We start from the raw sequence: 18,933 nt of genomic DNA, 5'->3' as shown, positions 1-18,933 counted from the left end.
TCATTATTTTATAAACCTCAGTCAAATTGCCTTGAACTCTCTTTTTTCTAAAGTACCCAGATATGATTCATTGAGACCATTTGAGTAACTATAGTGTTTTAAATCAGTTTTCAACCATATAAATTTTCACTGAAGTTTTACCACATAGAGACCAAAACTGGATATAAAACACAACTTAACAATGTTAAGTATCAAACAAAAATTAATTCAGCTATTCATTGGTGACATTACTTATCTTAATGGCGTTGTATCACCCTAAGGGATACAGCTAGAACCCAACAAATTATCATTTTGATTCAATGAAGCATTCTTTTTTTATAGTCCCAGGAAGAAAGGCACTTTTGTTGATTGGAATTTTTCTTCCAAATTTCCTTTAGCAACAATAATTAACCACCGTTTGAACTCAAAGGTGTGGCTGTTTAGAGTATTTACCCACAGAGGGGTTATTTGTTGGTAGAAGGTTGGTCTACTACAATGATGCAATTACATTTTTCAGTCTTAAGAGCCAGCTGGGCTTTGAGCAAAAGTTACCTTTCTTCAAAGTAGTTTCAGAGAAAATAGGAACTGCAGATGCTAGAGAATCTGAGATAACAAGGTGTAGAGCTGGATGAACACAAGTCAAGCAGCATCAGAGGAGCAGGACAGCTGATGTTTCGGGCCTGGACCCTTGTCCAGAAATCAGAAATTTCTATAGAAGGGTTTAGGCCCGAAACATCAGCCTTCCTGCTCCTCTGATGCTGCTTGGCCTGTGGTGTTCAACCAGCTTTACATCTTGTTATCTCTATCCTTCTTCAAAGTAATTTCTTTTGTATCTTTCAGGAAGTGGTCATCATAGTATAAATATGCAGTACATGATTAATGTATGTTATTTGATATACAGATCTTGTTATTGTTAAACAACATGTCCCAGATTTACCAGGAACAATATCGTGAGGAATCTTGTAATATAACATAATAGTATATAAACATGGGTGCAATCAAATAAAAAAAATTGAGCACAAAACATTCCTACATATGGTTTTTTCTTATACTTCAGAGGGGAAATATAATGCAATTATCCATTCATTCACTACCTTGATCTCTCATTAGAAAAAAAGGTACTCATCATGCATACAGTAAATCTGCCAACAATTGACACTTCTGTATGAGTTTAGGGGCAACACCAAGATTGAATTCTGAAATCATTTTCCTCCATTTAAGGAGTAAACAATGATTACGTTTTTAAAAACATGATTGAAAATCCTCTAATAAGCAATTTTTTTTCTAGATGTTGATGGGGTTTCATGTGTTGGTTGCCCACTACCTTTGAGGGTGAATGACCCAAGAGTACACAGGAGTGTAGAGTATGCTATTTCTAAATTCAATGACAACAGCGGGCAGCTTTACAAATTTGCCTTGGCTCGAGTTCTTTCAGCAGAACATGAGGTAAAGTATGTGACGGTGTATTTGACCTTGTCTTCTTCATTGATTTACTTATAGATCATTGAACTCAAAATTGACTGTTTAAATAAACTTCAAAATAAACAGAGCAATTCCCAATAAGATTATTACATTGTTATTTTAATAATAAGGTATATTCAGATATAGAGACACTTTAGCATACAGTCTACATTAAAAAAAATAGAAATTCATAAGCGCTCAGAAAATCTGAATGACCAGAATGTATATAATCAATAGTTGGCACTTCAAATTTTAAAGTAAGTTGTCCATAGTACAAGGGATTTCTGTCTTTATTGTTTTTAAACACAAATGGTTAGCTGTATCTACAAAAAGTGTAATTTTTCTATGTCTATTAGGAAATAGGCAAAAAAATGAATAAACTTACCATTGTAGCATGTATAACATTTGACGTATAGTCCTTACTATTAGAAAATAGCAGATATGTAACTTAAGTGAACAGTGTCATATAAGATCTTGTAATATGACTTCAGCCAGTCAATTTCATCAAATATCACAAGAATATTGGAAACAGCAATATACATTGAGAAGACCAGAACATTTTCAAAGCAAGAGAACCCATTACAAGAAGAAAGAAATAAATTATTTAATTTTTAGGTAAATTTATCACAGGTTTTCTGAATGCATTACGTGGATAAGAGTCTGTTACTGTTAGATTCTTGTCATTATCCGTTCACGAGCCATGTCACCGTGCATTGGCATGCTGTTCAATCGTGTGAAGCATTGCCTGCATTTCACCTGATCAGAGATCCAGCTGATCCATTAGAGATCCATATTTATTACCATCAGTGACTCTTCAGTCAAGGAAATGAACTCTCGTAGTTTGTGCATTGCCTACTGCTACCCAGCTCAGTTTTGTTCCCTCAATGCAGACCAAATATATACAGTCTGAATTTTCAAAGTTTATGTGGCTCGGGACTACAATATGCAATGGATTTACTCAGAGCCAGAGGAGAAGGGACACCAGTGTTATTTATACAGTAGAATTCAAAACTCTATAGATAGTTGGTCACATGTCCTGAAACCCAAAGTAATGGCTTTTTCAGGTAAATTAAAATTCTACAAACACCTATGTGTGATCTGCACATTTAGGAGAATGAGGAATGAGGAAACTTAAGGCATTGAACTTACATCATATAATCTCATATACTGACAATCTATTAATTGAGTATGCACTGATATCCATATTGTTGAAATTACAGCGTGTGGGATTAAGAAGGAAACTATATAAAATTCATTCATATCACGTTATATTATCTGCAGTTTTAATGGAGGGGTTAAAATAACATGAACATAAAATAAAAAATTCCTATATAAGTTTTACATTAGATTTCAGTATCACACACAACAATTCCTAAAATCATCTTTAAATCCACTTTTCCTTTTAATGTCACTCCAGTGCTGTACATTGGCATTTTTAAAGACCTTAAATTATACGAGTGAGTTTATGTTTTACAACTTGGTACAAAGTTGAAATGTTGCAAGGGTAACCTCTGACAGATGACATTACTAGTTAACTATTCACGAAATAAATGAAACAATGAAGAAAAATTAGAAGGATTACAAGAAAATATCTCAGGTCAATGTAATAGTCATTGTATCAGTTGATGCTGATCATTTATGTACCTTCTCAAAAAGGGATGACCTATTGGCTCAGTGGTTAGCACTGTTACCTCATAGGAGTAGGGACCTGGGTTCAGTTCCACTCTTGGGCAACTGCCGATGTGGAGTTTGCACAACCTCTTTGTGTCTGTTTGAGTTTCCTCCAGGCGCTCCAGTTTTTCTCTCTCAGTTCAAAGATGCGCAGGTTAAGTGGATTAGCCGTGCTAGATTGCCCATAGTGTCCAGCAATATGTAGGTTCGGTGGATTAGCCATGGGAAATGCAGGCTATAGGGCTAGGGTAGTGGGGTGGGTTTGGGTGGAATGCTGTTTGGAGGATTGGTGTGGATTCAATGGGCCAAAGGGCCTGTTTCCACATTTTAGGGATTGTATGATCTATTCTATAGTTGATTTCAAATAATATATATAATACAAATAATATATTAAAATCAAGAAACCTCTTCTAATCCAAGCTTAATCAAAGCTTCTAATTCAAACAGCAAGAAGCTAACAACATGTGAGGTTTAAAATGTGATACAATAATTAGAAAACAATCACACAACCACATATTAAATGACAGTGAATGATTTTTCAATAATTTTTCACATCTGCACTTTTGTTTTCATAGACTTCTGTAGGAGAAGAAATCACTTTGAATTTTACGCTTATTGAAACCACCTGTTTGAACAATAATGACACAGAGCCAGATACATGTGGACCAAAGATCCCAGCAACAGCAGTGAGTAGCTTATTCTGTGGATTTTATAACTATTCAGTGCATTTTTGAGTCAGATATCATGGAATGCTATTTCAAGGTGAATTTGACTTTGGCCAGCTATAGTTCACTTTATCACCAATTTATTGTCCACATTACTACTTTGCTCTGACATACCTTATTTTGTTTAGGGCTCTGCTATCTGTTTAACCAAGCAAAACTTTGATATCTTTGGAGAACTATTATACCACAGATTAACATGCAATGTGACTCAAGACTGGACGTTGTATGCAATTGATGTTTTGGTAAGCTCCAACCTATTCATAACAAAATGAATTGTATTTATGTTTTTACCTTAAAAGACTTCCATCAAGCAGCTCAGCTGCTGAGAATGGTCAGAACCAGATGGACCTGGAAAAGCCTAAGTTTGATCTCAGTTTGGATTCAATTAACTGATCTCATATGGATGTTGGTTGGGACTCTAAGTTGGACTTTGCAGTCCTCAGTTTGAATGGGCCATTGCACTCCTCATTCTATCATTGCTCAGTAATCTTTTTCTTTTCTTCATTTAGGGATGTGGGTATCTCTGTCCAAGTTAGCACTTATTGCCCATCCTTAATTATCCAGAGGGCAATTATAAGTCAAACACCTTGCTATGAGCCTGGTATTAACTAAGGATAGGATCAGACCCACATTCCCTTTAACAGTAACTTGGCTAGCCCTGAAGCCACCTGTCCACTATATTCAGGAGCAAGCAATTTAGAAGAATTAAATTCAGAATCTTGTCAGCTTTAGAATGAGGTCCCAGCACTTCTACATTCATATTTCTCTTTATTGTTCTGGTAAATCGAGAACAGTTGGATCCTTTTTCTCCATCCAGACGAAGCAGAACAATTCATGCAAATGCTCGGCAAAACCATTACATCCAATATTAAGATTTTCCAGGAATGGAGTCAGATCCCAGTATTATACCATTAATTTTAAACCATTTGGAGGCTTCTGTTTCCAAAGTAGGCTGTCAGTAGGCCATTTGAGATGTCGTCATTGGCTTATTATAGAATACTTCATACAACAATAAACAACCAAAATTGGTACTACTTAGTGATTAATGTTAAGTACTTTCAAGGGCTGACATAGGTTTGGAAGTAAATGAAAATGTACCTTTATAAAATTCTTTTAATTTTCTCTCTATGGTGGTGTATCAAATTTGTAGTGACGAGCAATGGAGAAGCTTCAGAGGAGAAACTATTAGGTTAAAGTTTCAATTTTTCACACTTATTTCTGCAAACTTCTCTTGACTTAAGAATTTTTTCCTCACCTGCTGCAAGATTCAGAATAAGTGAGACTACATTAGTATGTTGCAGGGCTAACTAAATTGCTCTGAAGGTTCTTTTTCTGAGAACCACATTCATTGAGTTTTAAAAGTTACAGTGCACCTTTAAGCCACCCTGAATTGCAATACAATACATTGATGCTGAAACTTTCATTGAAAGAGTGACAACAGTGAATGAAATGCAGTGCAAAAATACACCACCCCACACATCGGCAGCTAATGCCCAAAGAACTGTTATCCTAGTGCTGCTACACCGGCTGTCGTGTACTGCATCATTGGCGGAGGCAGACAGGATACATAAGGGATAATTTATGTTTGGGTTGCTGTTGAATCCTCTGGTACAACTGCAGCAATTTGAGACTATTGGTTTTCATTCTTCTAAAATGTAAGTAAAATTTTCATAATCCCATGGAAATTACCTTGCATACGTAATCACTACTGGTGTTGGATTACTCAACACTGTGCGTAATAGCAAAGTAAGCAGCTTTCATTTAAGGACCAATCAGCTGGTAGGTAATTCTTTTATCTCTTGTAGCTACTGTTATCTCTGTAACTAGACTTTAACCATCACTTAATGATAAGCTTAAACCTAAGGAAAATTATAAAAATATCTAAAATCGTTAATGACCTATAGAAAGGAATGGCTGAATTTTGATAAATGATGTTCTTTAAGCATAGCTGTCAACATGTTAGTATTTAATTAATTTAGTAGGAACAGGAGTAGATCATTCAATCCCACAGAAATAGATCTTGGTTGACATACACCTCCACACAATTGTGTCATTGTTGCTCTACATCCCTTGTTGTTATTGACAAAAATTATCATCCTAATCTTTAAAGCATTAATGACCCAGCATGCATCCTCTTTGAGGGAGAATGTCTAAATTCCTACTACTGTTTGTGTGCAAAGTGCTTCCAGATGTCAGTCCTAAATGGTCTAGCTTTAATATTAAAGATTATGTTCTCTTGGTTTTGAAGAAATCATGTATCTGTAACTAGAATATCAATTTTTTCCAACATTGAAAAAGAATCCCTAATACTTCACTTATTTATAGTCATACAATCATTCGGCTTGGGAACCCTTCAGTCCAACTAGTCCACACCAACCATGTTCCCAAACTGAACTAGTCCCACCTGCCTGCATTTGGCTGATCGCCCTCCAAACCTTTCCTAATCATGTACTTATCCAAATGTCTTTTACAAGTTGTAACTGTACATGCATCCGTCACTTCTTCTGGCAGATCGTCCATACACTAACCACCCTGTGTGTAAAAAAAGTTGCCCTTCATGTCCTTTTTAAATCTTCCTCCTCTCACCTTAAAAATATGGCCATTTGTTTTGAACTCTGAAGAACTTGAATTTTTCGGGTTGAACATAAGAACTAGGAGCAGGAGTAGGCCATTTGACCCCTCGAGCCTGCCCCACCATTTAATAAGATCATGGCTGATCTTTTTGAGACTCAGCTCCACTTACCCACCCACTCACCATAACCCTTAATTCCTTTACATCTCAAAAATTTATCTAGCCTTGCCTTAAAAACATTCAGCGATGTAGCTTGAATCACTTCACTGGGCAGGGAATTCCACAGATTCACAACCCTTTGGGTGAAGAAGCTCCTCCTGACCTCAGTTCTACATCTGCTTCCCTTCATTTTGAGGCAAGCCCTCTAGTCCTAGATTCACCTGCTAGCGGAAACAAACTCCCTGCCTCCACCTTATCCACCTTGAGGGGATTGAACCATTCAACATATAACCAAATTGGGCTTGCACCACCACACAATTTACAAAGTAGAACACTTTTATGGAATAAGATGATCCCAAGTGCTGCAAATGAATTATAAGAGGCAAACTTTCACGCTGAGCCACAAAAGGCAATACTTGGATAAATAGCTAAATGCATGGTCAAAGAGGTAGGTGTTAAGGAATGTCTTAAAAAAGGAAAGCAATGCAGAGACATTGAGGACATGAATTCCAGAGCTTAAGGCCTAGGTGGCTGAAGGTATGCTGCATATTGTAGAAGTGGTACTTAAATTGTAAAAGTCTAATTTCTGATAATGTTTCATATGCTTACGTGTTAATAATTGAAACATTCCATTGTTACTTTTCACAGTGTTGTTAAAATTCTCACCCCTGTTTTTAATTCCCTCTATGGTGTCCACCATCCCTATGTCTTATAACTTTATTCAGCCTCACAACATTTGAGATGTCTACACTCCTTCAATTCTGGTCTCTTGGAACATCCTAATTTTAATCACTGTCATTGGCAGCTGTGACACTATCTATTAAGTTCCTAAACTCCTGTATTCCCTCCCTCAACCTAAGCCTTTCTAAACCTCTTTTCCCCTTTAAGATCCTCCTTAAAGCCTATCTTTTTGACAATTGTTTGGGTCATTAGTCCTAATATAACCTTGCATGGCTCCATTTCAAGTTGTATTTGATGAGGTCCTCTCAAGTGCCTTGTGAGGTTTTGCAACATTGAAAGCACCATTTAAATACAAGTTATAATTATAAGTGATGTAAGAGTACTTGAACTGTTCTGAAGTGGTAAATTATGCCATAGAAACGAAAGCCCTTCCATTTACTTTAAATTTCCTCCTAACTTCCATGAATGTTTTTTCCATGTGTTTGGAAGGATCGAAGTTCTGAAACAATAAACATATTTAGTTGAAAGGAAACATAGAACCTACCCCTTTCAAATTTTGTGTGATGGAAAGGCTCATCAACAGTGCTATAAAGCTCTACTTGCAAAGGAATAACTTGTTCACTGATACTTATTCTAAATTCTGCAAGGGCCTCTTGGCTCCTACTTCATTACAGCCTTGGTTCAAACATGAACAAAGGAGCTGAAAGTGATTGTCTTCTGTATGACCAAGTACAGTATCAAGGAACTCCAGCAGAACTGGCAGCATTGGGAATTAGCAGGCAACTTTCCATTGGTTGAAGTCAGACCTGACACAAACAACAATGGCGTAGTGTTTAAGATTAATCATTCTGTCCAAGCCCATAACTGCAGGAGTTCCTCAGGGTAGAAGACCCAGCTGAGCCATCTTCAGCTGCTTTATCAATTGCCTTGCGTACATCACGAGGTTGGAAGTGGGGATGTTCACTGATGATTACACAATGTCCAGCACCACTTGTGACTCCACATATGATGGATACCAAGTGGAAAGTTCCTCTTGTTGGGGAGACTAGAACTAGGGAATACAGTTTAAGAAGGAGATGTTTTCCTTTTATGATGGAGTTCAGGAAAATGTTTTGTCTTCATTAGTCTGTGGAATTCTCTTCCCTTGGAATCAGTGGAGGCTGGTTAATTTAACTTATTCAAAGCTGCACTAAATAGATTTTGATTAGCCATGATCATATCAAATGGTGCAGCAGGCACAAAAAGCTAAATGGCTTACTCCTCTCCCTGAACCATATTTTCCAAGGCTTTTTTCTGGGCCATAAATGACCCTAAGATTATTTGCTATCTAATTTGTACTTTAGGCATGAAGAGGTACTGTTTACTTCGTTATTGCAGTCAATGGTGAGTAATGTAATGTGGTCAGCCTAGTGGACATCATAGAACATGAGATTACACAATGTGGAGCTGGAGGAATACAGTAGGCCAGTCAGCATCAGAGCAGCGAGAAAGCTGACGTTTTGGGTTGGGACCCTTCTTCAGAAATAGCATAGAATATGAGTTCTTTGATTGAGGCGTTAACTGGTTCAACTGGGAAGCCCAGCTGACCGAAAAGAACAGGAGTGTCAGACTTCCACTTCACTCAGAGAAGGCACTGAAGGAGCTCAAACAGTGTCGAGGAGGTTTCACATGTAAATAAAGGGTGACTTAGTGATGAGATACTGGCCTCTGTGAGTTATTTCAAGTGGTGTAAGCTGTAAAACATCATGAGTTAAGATGGCTAAGTATATGAAGTAATTGCAGTATAATGGAGAAAACTATTTGCTGATCCTTAAATCACATCCCTGACATAGATTATAACTCTGTATTTTATGAGCTATGTTCATCATTAAAACTAGTTTCCATTGACCTTGAACTGTAAATTTACATGCATTTCGTAATTTTAAGATAATTTCACCAACACAAATTCATCTCCAATTGATATACAGATCTCATATTTTAGCAATTAGATTTTCTAGCCTTAAAAACTTGGACTGCATGTTTATAACTGTGGCACTATAATGGATTATATATTAAATTGTATATAATATACTTATTGTTATGAGATAATGTGTCACATGTTTTATCATGAGCAATGACTCAGGAAATCCAATTGTTACTGCACAGATAAACCAGCATCGTTGTTAAATATGTCAGGAACTGCACGTAACATTTGGATACTCCTTGGAACTATGCAATTTTTTTTCATATAGACATGCAATCCATTAAGCGTCAGTATTGCACTTTTGAAAAATCTTTCAACTTGTTGTCAGTATGTATGTTAAACTCATAGGATACCTTTGTGTCTTCAGGAAGCGTCCAGAAATGGAACAAATTCTTCAGAATTGCAGCCTCAGAAGCCAACAACACCTGAACCCACTGTTGATCATACAACTGATTGCCCAACTGAGCCCCAAAATTCAAAAGAACCGATGATCACGGTGAAAGAGACTAAGTCCACTATGTCAACTGATCTGTTAGATCAGTAAGACAGAAGAAGCTGTGGAGAAGTGACTGACAGTAATTTTTGATTCATGTTTTTTAAACAAATCTTTGATCTTTGATTTTTGATCTGATAGCTATAAAAACCAATAAAACGATGAAAGGCCTTGATCAGAAAGGAAGAATGTATGCTTATGGTTTTCTAATCTTATGATATTTTGGCTGTCCATTTTGTTAGTTTCAGGAAGGTTTCTCTCTGTGAGGCCCAGTGAGTTAACTAATTAGCACTGTTATTGACACTCCTCTCGTCCAATGTTAGCACAGTTTTCCCATTGCCTGTAGTAGAAGGCACTCATCAGGGCCAGAATACTCTAGGAGTCTTAGTGCTAGTGCCACCTTTAAATGTCTGTTGTGTGCCATTTGGATCCTACCTCTTCTGAGCCATCTTGCATGGTTTATGATATTTGCCACGGAAATGGCACAAAAGGGGAGACTGGTACTCCACTTTGTGGACAGGGACCTGGAGGTAATAGTGGACAGGATGGTGCAGAGAACATGTATCTTTTTCTGGCAGGGGAGGCCAGCAGACCCTGGCATTCTGGTTTGAGGTTGTTACCTGTATCAGTTTGCTCTCAGCCTATTGGAGGACTGTCTGACAGTGTAGGAAGAAGATCATTGACCTCCCCTGCTCTATTTGGGAGAGTGCCACCATTTTCTCCTTGCTTTCTCATTTCATTGTTGCTATTGCATATACTTTCAACCAAGGCTTATGCTCTACTAATTGTTGGCTGCAAGAGCTTCCCTCATTTGCTCTCATCCACGAAATCCCCCCTAAACAACAAATCCTCTATCACTTCAGTGCTGTCTACTCACTAACCCAGGACATCTCATCACCTTTGTTCCTCATTACACTAGCCCTCTGAACTTTACCACCCATTTACATCTCATTCAATCTCTCTGTTTCTTTCAGTCTAGGAGAAAACAGCGCACAAGAGGGCAGAAAGTACCAATTTGGTGAGGTGCCTGGATGTTGGCTCTTCACGGCCTACAAGAGGACAATACTAACCCATATCACCTTAAGTGACTGCATGACAATGCATTGGAATCATCCATTGATTTGGTTCGCCAAGGGCCCCTGGACTTCACTGAGGACCACTCCCCTTAGTCTTTGAGATATGGCCATTTGCTTGCAGCATGTGCAGTATGCTTGCCACGTACACTACAGGCACATGATGCAGGGGTGAGATGAAGGCAACAATGTATCACACAGCAAGATATCCACTCCCTTGACTTATTGCTGCTGATCAATGCGATTTTGTCAGCCTCAAAAGCAAATTGCTGGAAAAGCTCAACAGGTCTGGCAGCATCTATGGAGAGAAATCAGAGTTAAAGCTTCAGGTTGAGTGACCCTTCCTCAGTTCTGAGGGTTCTGAGAAAGGGTCACTCAGCCCAAAAAGTTAACTGATTTCTTTACATAGACACTGCCAGACCTGCTGAGCCTTTGCAGCAATTCCTGTTTTTGTTTCAGATTTACAGCATCTGCAGCTCTTTCAGTTTTTATTGAATTTGTCAACTGCTTGGCTTTGTGTCTGTGCTGAATAGCAAGGCAGTACAAGAGTCTTATGAGCCCTTAAACTGTGGCTGAGAGGTCAAAGTACAAAAAGACATGGTAGGGATATTGTGAGATTCTAAGTGGGTGCTAAGTGAGTGAATAGCACTGAGGTGCAGCCCAATCCAATTTTTGAGCTGGGTGCCTGGCCTTGGGCTTGAAGTGTCTTTGTAGCAGCATTCCAATGATAGTTGGTGAGTGTTCTACAAATTGCAGCAGATACAAATGCCATAAGTAGATTGGTAATGAGTCATGATGGTGCAGAGAGTATGGCAGGTGTCAGATGCCAGCAGCCATGGGGTACATGCAGCCAGTGCTCTACAGCATGTCTCAAAATGTTGCTGCTGGGTGTCCAGGATGATGGTCTGGAGGAGTAAGTGGCAATCTGGAGTCACCAAGTACCAGTTCTAACATTCTGTTGGGAATTCCCAATATCTAGTTTCCATCTGTCCCATGGTACTATAGGAAGCTGCATATTAATAAAGGAGAAAATTGCAGTTAATTAGGATGATAACAAGCTACAATTCCCATTAACAGGCCTCTTGCATCTTCCTGGATAATGAAATGTGAGGCTAGATGAACACAGCAGGCCCAGCAGCATCTCAGGAGCACAAAAGCTGACGTTTTGGGCCTAGACCCTTCATCAGAGAGGGGGATGGGGTGAGGGTTCTGGAATAAATAGGGAGAGAGGGGGAGGCGGACCAAAGAAGGAGAGAAAAGAAGATAGGTGGAGAGACTATAGGTGGGGAGGTAGGGAGGGGATAGGTCAGTCCAGGGAAGACGGACAGGTCAAGGAGGTGGGATGAGGTTAGTAGGTAGATGGAGGTGCGGCTTGGGGTGGGAGGAAGGGATGGGTGAGAGGAAGAACAGGTTAGGGATGCAGAGACAGGTTGGACTGGTTTTGGGATGCAGTGGGTGGAGGGGAAGAGCTGGGCTGGTTGTGTGGTGCAGTGGGTGGAGGGGACGAACTGGGCTGGTTTTGGGATGCAGTGGGGGAAAAGGGGAGATTTTGAAGCTGGTGAAGTCCACATTGATACCATTGGTATCTTGCATCTTCCTAACAAGAATCTTGACTCCACATCTAGGACTGTAAAAAGTGCAACTACTATCTCCTGACGTCAGATAGATCTTGCTGAATATCTCGTGATTCTTCCAGATTTCTCCTCATAGCCCAGGTCATGCAGGGCGCTACAAGATTCCACCCATTATGTTGCAGTCATCTACTAAAATACTGGAGACAATGCTTTAGCACTGACTGATGACTGTATGATACTCTTCCTTAAACAACTAGAATCAAATCTGGCATTCTCCCAACCTTTCATCATAACTTTGGAAAAATTGGTAGAATAGAATGAGGTGAATGGTCATTATATAATTTATTTTGCCTTTTGCTAATGATTACAAATTATGAATACTCCTGCAGAAGTTCAGTCTTAAAATATTTCAAGACAGGTTCGTTGTAACATACACTAAACAAATCTCCATTTTACAACCAAATTGGAACAGTAAACCATCAAACTTTCAGAGTCAGAAAGATTAAATGGATGTAAATCAGAAGTCTTAATTTGAATCCTGCCTCCCACACTGGTGAGATTAGCAACTTCAGATAAATGAAGTAGTATTGATTTTCCATCTTTGCTTTGAGGCTCTTTTTCTCTCCTGAAAGCAGTTTTATTAAAAGAGTGAATGGGAGGTAGCACAGCAAAGCCAAAACGGTGAAGTGTAAATGTCAATGTCATTGATGAATCAGGCACCTGGCAATAATTCTAATCTGTCTAGTGGAAAACATAAATAAAAGTAAAATACTCTGGATAACAGAAATGTGAAACAAAGACAGAAAATGCTGGAGGAATTTCACGGGCCTGGCAGCATCTATTGAGAGAGAAGCAAAGTTAATGTTTCAAGTCCAATTGACGTCTTTTCTGATTGGAATGTCAGCAACAGTGAAATTTTTATAGTTCAGTGATGCGTTCAGAAATCGTTTACCTTTTTCCCATATAGGCAAAATAAAAACATGACTATTAAAATTGCTTGTAAAAATTTTGCATAGAAAGTCAGAGGAGAGTTGCATGTATGTAATACCTTTCATAACTCTTGTATGTTTTAAAGCACTTCACAGTCAAAGAAGTACTTTTGAAGCAAAACCATGTTGCTGGAGTAGCTCAGCAGGTCTGGCAGCATCTGCGGAGAGAAAAACAGAGTTAACATTTCAATGTCAATTACTCTTCTTCAGAATTGTTCTTCAGTGGTAGGTATGGGGTTCCTTTTCATGAGGCACTAGCATCAGTATTGGAACAGCAGGAATCTGTACCATTGGGATGTTCTCCACCCAAATGGAGCTGGGTCCAATGGTCTAGCAAAAAGGGTAAATAGGCTGATCAACAGGACTTCAAACTTGAGGGGTGGGGGGCGGGGGGGGGGGGGGGTAAGGTGGGGAAGATGGGAGGGAGGAATGGTGAAACTTGCCCCAGTGGGAAACAAAGCAGCAGGTTAACATCTGTATTGGTGGATTCAACTAAGTGGAAAAAATATGAAAGAAATGACAGGGAAGGAAAATTCAGGAGCAGCTATTAAAGTCTCCAGCACAGACACAAACAGGACAGCATGTTTGGAAAAGGCTAGCAATCAAACACTGCAGAAACGAATGAAAATGAGATGCGGGAGGGTTAATACAGGACTGAAAGTATTATATCAGAATGCACACAGTATAAGGAATAGCAAGTTTTGAGAAGATTTGTAGCTCAGGTTGAGGTTCTGGATGTGAGTTTGCTCGCTGAGCTGGAAGGTTAGTTTTCAGACGTTTCGTCACTTTTTTTTATTTGAAAAAATATACTTTATTCATAAGATGTACAAAAAATAAAACATTTATACACCTACCCAGTCATGCAAGCCGCTCCGGGTTACCCAGGGGGTACGTACACCAACTAAAGGAAAAAAAACAAACAAAGAAGAAAAAAAAAGCAAAGAAAATACCCCGGCGGTCGTCACCCCGCACAGTCCCAGTTGGCCCCCTGACCAGTTGGGGAAGGCGCCAGCTGGGCCCAGTACCAGATAGGGCCCTTTTTTCTATTCTGGACGAGGGGTTTCATACCATGGTCTTTCCCCAACCACGCCTTGGCGGCGGCTGCCCCAAGCTTTAGCGCATCCCTCAGCACATAGTCCTGGACCTTGGAGTGCGCCAGTCTGCAACACTCAGTCGGGGTAAGTTCTTTCAGCTGGCAGACCAGCAAGTTGCGGGCAGACCAAAGAGCGTCTTTCACCGCATTGATGCTCCTCCAGGCACAGTTGATATTGGTCTCAGTGTGCGTCCCGGGAAACAGCCCGTAGAGCACGGAGTCCCGCGTCACGGAGCTGCTCGGGACGAACCTCAACAAATACCACTGCATCCCCCTCCAGACCTCCTGCACATTGGCACACTCCAGAAGGAGGTGATAGACAGTCTCGTCCCCCCCGCAGCCACCTCGAGGGCAGCGTGCGGTGGTGCTGAGATTCCGGGCATGCATAAAGAATCTCACTGGCACAGCCCCTCTCACCACCAGCCAAGCAATGTCCTTGTGCTTGTTTGAAAGTTCTGGCGATGAGGCATTCTGCCAAATGACTTTGGCAGTCTGCGTGGGGAACCACACGACGGGATCCACCCTCTCCTTTTCCCGAAGGGTCTCGAGGATACTACGTGCTGACCACTGCCTGACGGCCTTGTGGTCAAAGGTGTTTCCCTTCAAAAATTTCTCCACAAAGGACAGGTGGTACGGAACGGTCCAACTACTTGGAGCGTTCCGCGGCAACAAGGCCAGGCCCATCCTTCGCAACACCGGGGACAGGTAGAACCTCAGTAAGTAGTGACACTTGGTGTTTGCTTACTGAGGATCTACGCACAGCTTGATGCAGCCACACACAAAGGTAGCCATCAGGGCGAGGGTGGCGTTCGGTACGCCCTTTCCCCCATTTTCCAGGTCTTTGTACATGGTGTCCCTGCGGACCCGGTCCATCCTAGACCCCCAAATGAAGTGGAAGATGGCCCGGGTGACCGCAGCGGCGCAGGTCCAGGGAATAGGCCAGGCCTGCGCCACATACAACAGTACCGAAAGCCCCTCGCACCTGACAACCAGGTTCTTAACCGCGATGGAGAGGGACCGGAGCGTCCACCTGCCCAGCTTCTGCTTCAATTTGGTGATACGCTCCTCCCAAGTCTTAGTGCACACCCCAGCTCCACCAAACCAAACACCCAGCACCTTCAGGTAGTCTGTGCTGACGGTGAAGGGGATGAAGGAGCGGTCGTCCCAGTTCCCGAAGAACATGACCTCGCTCTTACCCCTATTGACTTTGGCACACGAGGCCATTTCAAACTGGCCGCAGATGTCCAATAGTCTACTCACCGACCGACGATCGGTGCAGAAGATGGCAACATCGTCCATGTACAGGGAGGTCTTGATCTGAAGGCCTCCGCTGCCTGGGATAGTCACGCCCTTCAGGCTCACGTCCTTCCTGATGGATGCGGCGAAGGGCTCCACACAGCACATGAACAAGGCAGGAGAGAGCAGGCAGCCCTGCCTGACTCCAGATCTGATGGAAAAACTGTCCGATTCCCACCCGTTGATCAAGACTGTGCTAACGATGTTGGTAATAGAGCAGCCGGATCCAATTGCGGATGCCCTCCCCGAACCCCAATTTGGAGAGGACGTCCCTCATGTAAGCATGAGAGACCCTGTCGAAGGCCTTCTCCTGGTCCAGGCTGACAAGGCAGGTGTCCACCCGCCTGTCCTGTACGTAGGCGATGGTATCCCTGATGAGCGCGAGGCTCTCAGCGATCTTCCTGCCCGGCACAGCACAGGTTTGGTCAGGGTGAATCACTGACTCCAGGACAGACCTGACCTCGTTGGCTATGACCTTGGCCAGGATTTTGTAGTCCACGTTCAATAGTGAAATGGACGCCAATTCTTAATTTCTTCCCTCTCCCCCTTCCTCTTGTAAATGAGGGCGATGATGCCCTTCCTCATGGACTTGCACATTTCCCCTGCACGAAGCGCACTATCGTACACCTGCAGCAGGTCCTGGCCGACCAGGTCCCACATAGCGGAATACAGCTCGACCGGTAAGCCATCACTTCCGGGAGTCCTATTCCTCTGCAAGGACTTGAGGGCTCTGGTCAGCTCGTCCAGCCACTCCCTCGTGCCGTCGTCTAAGACCTCCGTGATAGACGACAGGAACAACTCGGAGGCCGTGCTGTCCGTGGGCTTCGTGTCGTACAGTCCGGCATAGAAAGATCTGCTGATCCTCAAAATGTCGGGCCGAGACGACGTCACCGAGCCGTCGTCCTCCTTCAGCCGGCTAAGCACAGAGCTCTCTTTGTGCACCTTCTGGAAGGAGGAACGCGAGCACGCCTCGTCCTGCTCCACGGAGCGGACCCTGGACCGGAAGATTATCCTGGAGGCCTCCGCGGCAAAGAACAAGGCTTGCTGGCCCCTCACCTCGCGGAGGTCCTCCGTGACATCGAACCCCATCAACTGCAGAAGGAGCAGGTTCGGCACCCTTTTCTGGGGTCGTGACCGCTTTCCCCGCCTCCCGAACACCCTTGAGGACAAAGAACCTCTTGATGTTCTCCTTCACTTTCTGGACCGTTGTCCACTCCCCTGGGTCACCTGTCGCCGCCTCCATTGACTCCGGGTTGTCAGCGGTGGGGGGGGGTGGGAGGGGAAGCGGCCCTGGTGCCTTCCTCTCCTCCGGGGTGGTGGGGGGGGGGTGCTGGCCCCGCATTGCCCCTGCCGGCAACCTGGGGCGTAGGTGGTACCCCGCTGCGGCAATGCCCTATAGAGGTGGCCCGCTTCCCCGCAAAAGTTGCAGCTTTTCACTTGTGAGCAATCCTTTGCAAGGTGTCCCTCCTCCCTGCAGATGGTGACTTTGCAGTCGGCCGCCACGTGACCTGACCTACCACAGGCATGGCAGACTTTGGGTTGCCCTGCATAGGTCAGGTAGCCCTTGCTCCCGCCGTTCGCGAAGCTGGACGGTGGGTGTACGACATTCCCCTCCGCGCCCATCCTCAGCGTCACCTTGACCTGCCTCTTACTGGTCCAGATGCTGGTTAGGTTTCCTTGGGTTGGTGATGTCATTTCCTGCATTGGTGATGTCATTTCCTGTTCTTTTTCTCAGGGGATGGTGTATTGGCTCCAAATCAATGTGTTGATTGGTTTGACACATTGATTTGGAGCCAATCTACCATCCCCCGAGAAAAAGAACAAGAAATGACATCACCAACCCAAGGAAACCTAACCAGATAAATAGAAAGCGGGACATAACACCAGTGCTTCGTCAGAGGCTCACTGATGATGTTACCTAGAATGGTGACGAAACGTCTGGAACACACCTTCAAGCTCAGTGAACCAGCTCACATCTGGAACAAAATTAAGACTCACTCTCTTGTGGACCGAGAGGAGGAGAGCGCTGTGTTGGAGGTGAAAGGAAGACATCGGGTTGGCTGTGCACCCTTGCAACTGGTGGATCTTAATGTTGGCTTTGACCTAACGCTGGTTCAGGGGAGCAGCCAACCTGCAACGATGGCTGCGGCGAGCGCTCGTGCCCCAGATCAGGGGGTCTGGAACACCATCTGTGTTTCCGTGAAGAAGGTGGATGAAGGTGCACCTGTGGACCGCACCTTCTTCGTGAAGAGGGTCCTGTTGGACCGTTGTGGGTTCGCTGCTGCGGACATTTACTGCCTGCAGGATTTCCCCGGAGGAGGTTTTTACGACGTGACCTTCAGGAGTGCCAAGCTTTGCGAGCGCTTCCTGGAGGTTTTCAAGGAGAAAGGAGGTGAGGGCCCTCTCTCCATACTGACTGCTGTCCCACTGCTCGTGATGCCAGCGCAGAGGAGCCATATGGTGACTGTACATATGTACAACCCGCATGTGCCAGCAGTTGATGTCCTGACCTTCCTCGGGAGGTCCGTGAAGGTGGAAGGGGACCTAACCAACATCATGGACCCCTTTGGCATCTGGATCAGTAAGAGGCAGGTCAAGGTGATGCTGAGGATGGGCGCGGACGGGAACGTCATACATCCACTGTCCAACTTCGCGATCGGCGGGAGCAAGGGCTACCTGACCTATGCAGGTCAACCTAAAGTCTGCCATGCCTGTGGTAGGTCAGGTCACGTGGCTGCCGACTGCAAAGCCACCATCTGCAGGAACTGCAGGAAAGAGGGACACCTTGCAAAGGATTGCCCACAAGAGAAAAGCTGCAACCTTTGCGGGGAATCGGGTCACCTCTATAGGGCATGCCCGCAGCGGGGGACCACCTACACCCAGGTCGCCAGCAGGGGAAATGTGGGGACAGCCCCTCCGGAGGAGAGGAAGGCACCAGGGCCCTGCAAGGACCCCACTAATGTGCAGGAGGGCCGGGTCGTGCAGGAGGGCCCAGCCCCGCAGGATGGGCCCGAGGCCAGCAAAGCACCCCTGCAGGCTCCGCTCCCCCCCCGACAACCCGGAGTCAATGGAGGCGGCAACAGGCGACCCAGGCGAGTGGACGACGGTCCGGAAAGTGAGGAGGAAGGTGCGTCGGCGGGCCCAGGAACCGCAACCATCAGGCGGGAAGAGGCAGCTGCAAGGGGGCTATAAGAGCTCCTCCGA

The 18,933-nt window shown here is 43.4% G+C and overlaps 1 protein-coding gene across 3 annotated transcripts in view; it reads left to right on the top strand.

The window, feature by feature from the left end:
- Positions 1-9,886, top strand: part of LOC125463297 (kininogen-1-like) — a 51,386-nt gene extending 41,500 nt beyond the window's left edge. For all 3 annotated transcript variants that reach the window (XM_048554408.2, XM_048554409.2, XM_048554407.2), the window contains 4 exons: positions 1,268-1,425; positions 3,687-3,797; positions 3,965-4,078; positions 9,579-9,886. In XM_048554408.2, the coding sequence (XP_048410365.1) occupies positions 1,268-1,425; positions 3,687-3,797; positions 3,965-4,078; positions 9,579-9,755 (560 nt within the window). In that variant the 3' untranslated portion in view covers positions 9,756-9,886. The remainder of the gene's footprint in view (positions 1-1,267; positions 1,426-3,686; positions 3,798-3,964; positions 4,079-9,578) is intronic.
- The last annotated feature ends 9,047 nt before the right edge of the window (positions 9,887-18,933 follow it).

Source organism: Stegostoma tigrinum, chromosome 25 (assembly GCF_030684315.1).
Source record: "Stegostoma tigrinum isolate sSteTig4 chromosome 25, sSteTig4.hap1, whole genome shotgun sequence".
NCBI lineage: Eukaryota > Metazoa > Chordata > Chondrichthyes > Orectolobiformes > Stegostomatidae > Stegostoma > Stegostoma tigrinum.
The sequence above is the reverse complement of the archived record's forward strand: the minus strand, read 5'-3'. Positions and strand labels throughout refer to the sequence as shown.